Below are 6,529 nucleotides of genomic sequence, written 5' to 3'. Positions count from 1 at the left end.
TGGGACCATTTCGGTCCCCACAGCTGCACAGGTTGAGGCGACATGCTGGTTCCCCTCCCTGCCCACCTCATTCCTGCACCCCTGGCCTTGATTCCAGTATGCCTCCCACCCCAAATCATCCCACAGGCTTCCTGTCTCGGTTGGGAGAAATACAAGACAAGCTTTGGCCTTCTGGGAGCTCTGCTGTCCCAAAAATATACCTACCTGTCCAGTGCAGAGACGGCAGTGTCCAAGGCACTGACCCAGGGTCCCCACCATCACGGAGAGCCACAAAAGGCTGTGCAGGGCCCAGTCACACCCAGCGGGTGACACTGGGAACTTTGTTCCTCTGGCCACAGGGCTGGGCTGGGCTCTCTCCTGGGCGTCTGGAATCCACTGCAGACTGTCCTGGGGCTAGTGCTGGGGTGACTGGAGGGTTCAGGGGTGCAAGGGTGGGTGGGGCTGCTTAGCGGAGGCTCCAGACCAGGTTTCTGGGAGTGCAGTGATTTGGGGAACCTTCCCTCCCTCGGAGACTGGCCGGTCCTGGGTTTGGGCCAAACCCACCCTGTCTGCTGGGACCCTTTCAGAGGAGAGTCAGAAGTGGACCATGCACAGGGCTGTGAGTTGGGGTGCGAGGGGCCCCCCAGGGGGACAGTGACCCTCCCTGCTCCTGCCCCAGAGATGGGGGGGTGTCCCCAGCTCGGCTTCCTCCACCCCACCCCTCCCGAACCCGATTGCCACACTTCTCCCCGCCCTTGCCCGGGCGCGCCTCCGCCTGCCCGCCCTCCAGGCTGGACTCTGCCTCCTCTCGCCCGCCGCCCGCCCGCCCGGGATGCTCCGGCGGTGCCCGGGTCCAGGGTCCGCCCGGGCAGGCGCTGGCCATGGACTCCCGCGACGTGGGCGCGCAGGCCCTGGCTCTGGACCCCAGGCCTGGCCCGGGCGCCCCGGCGGGCCGCACACCCCAGCCCCAGCCCAGGGGAAGGCAGGTAAAGCGGGGGGCAGAGCTCCGGGGACTCAGCCCAGGCTGCGGGGCCTGAGTGCTGAGGCTGAGGGTTGGGTGCTGGGTGCAGGGTGCACTCGGAGTCCTGAGTGCTGGTGTCCTACTCTTGAGTGCAGGCTTCTGAGTCCTGAGTGCTGGATTCTGAGTCCAGGGTGCTGGAGCCTGAGTGCTGAGGCCAAGTGCTAAGTGCTGGGGTCTGAATCCTGAATGCTGAAGTCTGAGTCCTGAGTGCTGGATTCTGAGTCCTGGGTGCTGGGGGCCTGAGTGCTGAGGCCAAGTGCTAAGTGCTGGGGTCTGAATTCTGAATGCTGAAGTCTGAGTCCTGAGTGCTGGGGCCTGAGTCCTGAGTGCTGAGTGCTGGGATCTGAGTCCTGAGTGCTGGGTCTCTAGAGTGCTGGGGTCTGAGTCCTGAGTGCTGAGGCCAATTCCTAACTCTTGGGGCCAGAGTCCTGAGTACTAGAGTCCCAGTCTTGAGTGCTGGGATCTGAGTCCTGAGTGCTGGGGTTAGTGCTGAGGCCTAAGGCCTGAGTGCTTGAATCCAAACCCAGAGTGCAGAGGTTCGAGTGCCAAGTGCAGCATCTTTGGGGGACCCTTCCCATGCCGTAGACCCTTCCCTGGGGGTCCTGGGCCTACAGTGTCCCCGGTAGGGCTGTGCTTACAGGCTCAGGGTCACAGGGCAAGGGTCAGCCTTGCCCATACTAGGGGCCTTTCCTTTCTCCTGCCACGGCCCTCTTTCTCCCCCAAGGTGCTGGTGATGGTTGGGGTGGGGGGGTGAGGGGACCCTCCAGGGAGGCAGAGATCTCCCCATCCCGACGGGGCAAGGCCTGTGAAATGTTTGAACTAGACCCAGGCCCAGACAGGGAATGCAGCTGGTGAAGAGGGCCCTGTCACGTCCAGACTGGGGTCCCAGGGCCAGCGAGATAGCATGGAAGTATTGCATTTGCCTTGCATGCAGAAGGATAGTGGTTCGAATCCCAGCAACCCATATGGTATCCCAAGCCTGCCAGGGGCGATTTTCTGAGCATAGAGCCAGGAATGACCCCTGAGCACTGCTGGGTGTGACCCCCCCAAAAAAAGACTGGGGTCCCGAGTCCCAAATCCAGCAGGCCCAGCTTCCCTCTCGCTGCTGCTGCTGGGAGGCATTCAGGCCATAGGGGTTTGGTGCCTGCTGACGAGGGCACTGGGGCGCCTGTCATGCCATGGACACAACGAGTGCAGACCCAAGACGACCTACCTCAGTTTTCCTGCCTGAGAATACAGGATGGAGATCACCCCCCCGACACGCCCTACACACACACACACACACACACACACACACACACACACACACACACACACACACACATCCCGCCACCCCTTCTTCTAGGAGCTCCAGCTAGATGCAGTTGCTTCATTGGGCTCTGCTTTGTACCTGTCCAGTTCTGTGTAAACCCCAGCACATAGCCGGCCAGCTGCAGGCCAGGTCAGCGGGACTGCTCCCCAATATTCCTGCAACCTGGTGAAGGAGGGCAGGGGCTTGGCCACAGACGGAGGTCAGGAACCCTCCTCCTGGGGTCCTAGTCTTCAGTGCTGGCATCTGAGTCTGAGTGCTGGGGCCTGAGACCTGAGTGCTGGATCTCAGACTCCTGTCCCTGCCCCTGCCTCCACTGCCTGCTCTGACCCTCCGCTGTTTTCCCTCCCCCAGGCCTGGTCCTGCTCCCTCCTTGTGGCCTCCCTGGTGGGTGCTTTCGGCTCCTCCTTCCTCTACGGCTACAACCTGTCCGTGGTGAACGCCCCGACCTCGGTGAGTGCCTGGGGTGCTCGCTCACTTGTGGGGTGGTCAGCAGAGGGCGCTGCAGACACTCGGCCAGTCGACCTGGGTACCACTCCGGATGCTGCTAAAGATATGATCATGATGCTAATGCGAGTATCCATCTGCGGGCAAGCGCACATGCGTCTCTACACTGCCCGTACCCAGCTGGACCATCTGGAGGTGGGGGGCGGAGGGACGGAGAGTGAAGCAGCCCTGTCGTTGGGGGTCAGGTGGGAGACAGGGGAAAAAGCGATGAAGGTGATGTGAGGGGCTCCTTTCTCGCATAGGCCCTAGAGTGGGTGTCCAAGGGAGCAAAGAAGAGAAGGAGAAAGGGAGCAGGGAGGTCATGGGGAGGAATCATAGTGGTCAGGACACACGCATGGCATGCGCTGACCCCAGTCTGACCTCTGTACCGCATGGCCCCACGAGCAGTGCTCTGGAGGGGGTCCCTTAACACTCCCTACCTGGTCCCTAAGTTGCTCTGTGAGGGCTGGAGCGATAGCACAGCAGTAAGGCATTTGCCTTGCACTTGACCAACACAACACAGGATGGACATATGGTCCCCCGCCCCTCGAGCCTGCCAGGAGCAACTTCTGAGCACAGAGCCAGGAGTAACTCCTGAGCGCTGCCGAGTGTAACCCAAAACCCCCCAAAAATTTTCTCTGTGAGTTGACCAGTATTTGGTGGGAGTGCCACCTCCCCATCTGCTGTAGCCCTGCTTGGGGTGTCCTTCAAACACACCCCACACCCAAGAAATGATCCATTGTTGATTTTGGTCTTATCCAAGAACCAGGACCCAGGGTGCCCCCAACTTCTCTGGGTCCCTCAGTGCCCTCAACTGGGTTTTGGGGTTTTGAAATCATGCACTGCAGGATGTACAATGACCACGCTACTGGCTTTTCTGCACCTGTGGAGTAAGGTAGAAAGGAGAGGAGATGAAGGAGGACTGCCTGGAGGAGAGGGTCTCTATGTTATGCCAAGAAGGTATAGTCTAGAAGTTGGGACCCTGGAGAAATGTAGGCTGAGCCCTCCCTGCTCAAAACCCCAAATCACCCAGGAGGCCCTGCTGGTGTGGCCAGCCCCCAATCTGAGTCATCTTGAAATCTTAGAGCTCCCAACGGAACTCGAGTCATGGCTGAAAGCAGAAAGGCAGGGAGAGAGGAGGAAAATAGAATTTTCCATTGGGGTCCAACCTAGGTCCTATGTCCGTTACTACTGCGAAGCCTCCGGCATGGGAAGGCCAGCCCTGATGAAAGTGACAGCAAAGGCTTGTCTTTGGAAGGCAGGTGGGCCAAAAAGCTGCTGAAGACAAAGAACAGAACTCCCATCTCATACAGGGCTTGGGAGAGACACAAACCCTCGGAACCCCAGAGGAAGGGGACCTTTCTCTCATGCCCATAAACCTGGCCCTGAGTCCCATGATGAAACTACAGAATAAGACTAGATGGGGGGACGAAGCAGTGGTACAGCTATAGGGCATTTGCCCTGCATGTGCTAACCTAAGACGAAACGAGGTTCGATCCCCCGGCGTCCCATATGGTCCTCCAAGCGCAGAGTCAGGAGTTACTCCTGAGCGACACTGGGTGTGACCCCAAAACAACAACAACAACAACAACAAAAAGAAGACAAGACGGGGGTATGGAAAGGGGGCAGGTTGGTAAATGTAAAACAGAATCTCCCCCGTGGTTTTACTGCATTTCTGTCTTTAACAACAATGACAAGGACAAACATTTCGGTCATTTGTATTTCTTTTATTTAAGAAAGAAAGAAAGAAAGAAAGAAAGAAAGAAAGAAAGAAAGAAAGAAAGAAAGAAAGAAAGAAAGAAAGAAAGAAAGAAAGAAAGAAAGAAAGAAAGAAAGAAAGAAAGAAAGAAAGAAAGAAAGAAAGAAAGAAAGAAAGAAAGAAAGAAAGAAAGAAAGGTATGCCACTGTTCCAACTTTGACAAGAAAGAAAGAAAGAAAGAAAGAAAGAAAGAGAGAGAGAGAAAGAAAGAAAGAAAGAAAGAAAGAAAGAAAGAAAGAAAGAAAGAAAGAAAGAAAGAAAGAAAGAAAGAAAGAAAGAAAGAAAGAAAGAAAGAAAGAAAGAAAGAAAGAAAGAAAGAAAGAAAGAAAGAAAGAAAGGTATGCCACTGTTCCAACTTTGACACCTGACAGTACTCTTGGCTCTGCACTCAGAATTCATTTCCTGGTAGTGTTTGGGGGACCACATGGGATGCTGGGGATCAAGCCCCATACGTCCAACCACATGCAGAGCAAATGCCCTCCTTGCTATGCTATCACTCCGGCCATGTCTGTACAAATTGTTACTTGGGTTGTCTTTTTGTTAACTTGCTGGAGTTCTTTATATATTGTAGATATTAGTCCTTTGTAAGTAGGTATGTTACAGCTATCTTACCTTCATCTAAGGCTCATCTTTTTGTGTGTGGAAGATATATCTTGAGGGTGGGAGTCTTTCATATTCTTAAAAATCCAAAAGAATTTCTTTGGGGTTTTTTTTGGGTTTTGATTTTTGGGCCACACCTGGCTGTCTGCTCAGAAATAGCTCCTGGCAGGCACGGGGAATCCTATGGGACACAGGGGTTCAAACCAACCACCTTTGGTCCTGGATCGGCTGCTTGCAAGGCAAACACCGCCGCTGTGCTATCTCTCCAGGCCCCAAAAGAGTTTTTTTTTAATTATTCTGTTCATGGTTTGTATTTCTCGTGTCTTACACCTTTGCTTTCTCGGGTGTGGCGAAGAATTTCTCTTACCTTAGATCTATGTTTTGTGAACACAATTTGCACTCGATCCTGCTGGGTGCTGCAGCCGGTCATGCCAGGCTGAGAGATTCCAAGGTTCCCACTCAGACCTGGACTTGAATACCAGCTTCACTAGTAAGTCAGTGAGGCTCCTTGTCTCCCCGAGCCTCCATTTGCTGTCTGTAAAATGGGCCACACAGGGAGGCTCCCACACAGTTTGCTGGAAGGGCTTGAAGAACCAAAGCTCCAACAGAGTCTAGCTTGAGGGCAGCGCTCAGGGAAAGCCAACAAGCGGGCTGGTTTCGAGCACAGGGTGTGGTGCTTATTTCATTGTTTAACCCAGTGTGTTGTTTATTTTCAGTACATAAAGGCTTTCTATAATGAATCGTGGGAACGAAGACACGAAGACCCTATGGAGCCAGACACCCTGACTCTGCTCTGGTCCGTCACGGTGTCCATATTCGCCATCGGAGGACTCGTGGGGACACTCCTGGTGAAGCCGATGGGGAAGGTTCTTGGGAGGTCAGTGGAGGCTTCTTTGTTTGGTGGACACCCCCCCCCCCCCGCTCTGTGCGGTCCCAGTGTATGTGTGTCGGAGATAGAATCCCAGCAGGCAACAGATTTTCACTCAAGACCCTTCAACAGGAGGGAATTTTCGTTTTGTTTTGTTTGAAGTCCACACCTGGCAGTGCTCAGGGGTTACTCCTGCTCTTCATTCTAGGAATAACTCCAAGTGAGGCACAGGAGGACCATCTGGGATGCTAAGGATTGAACCTGGGTCGGATGTGTGCAAAGCAAGCACCCTACCTCCTGTATTATCGCTCTGGCCCCCCAGGAGAGAAATTTTTGTTTGATTTTGAGTGTGTGTGTGTGTGTGTGTGTGTGTGTGTGTGTGTGTGTTTTGAGTGGGAGGGCACACCTAGCAGTGCTCAGGGATTACTCCTGCCTCTGAACTCGGGAATCATTTCCAGTAGAGCGCAGGTGAACTATATGGGATGCCAGGAATCAAACTTGGGTCAG

At 54.6% G+C, this 6,529-nt stretch overlaps 1 protein-coding gene across 2 annotated transcripts in view; it reads left to right on the top strand.

The window, feature by feature from the left end:
• Window positions 1-580: 580 nt before the first annotated feature.
• The window catches only part of SLC2A9 (solute carrier family 2 member 9), a 47,142-nt gene continuing 41,193 nt past the window's right edge, over window positions 581-6,529 (top strand). The window contains exons 1-3 of one of the 2 annotated variants that reach the window (XM_049789794.1): window positions 581-598; window positions 2,664-2,762; window positions 5,871-6,031. In XM_049789794.1, coding sequence (XP_049645751.1) covers window positions 587-598; window positions 2,664-2,762; window positions 5,871-6,031 — 272 coding nt within the window. In that variant the 5' untranslated portion in view covers window positions 581-586. Of the gene's footprint in view, window positions 599-843; window positions 966-2,663; window positions 2,763-5,870; window positions 6,032-6,529 lie in introns of those variants that run through there. The other variant, XM_049789793.1, reaches the window with a different exon arrangement.

This window comes from Suncus etruscus, chromosome 16 (genome assembly GCF_024139225.1).
Source record: "Suncus etruscus isolate mSunEtr1 chromosome 16, mSunEtr1.pri.cur, whole genome shotgun sequence".
NCBI lineage: Eukaryota > Metazoa > Chordata > Mammalia > Eulipotyphla > Soricidae > Suncus > Suncus etruscus.
The sequence above is the reverse complement of the archived record's forward strand: the minus strand, read 5'-3'. Positions and strand labels throughout refer to the sequence as shown.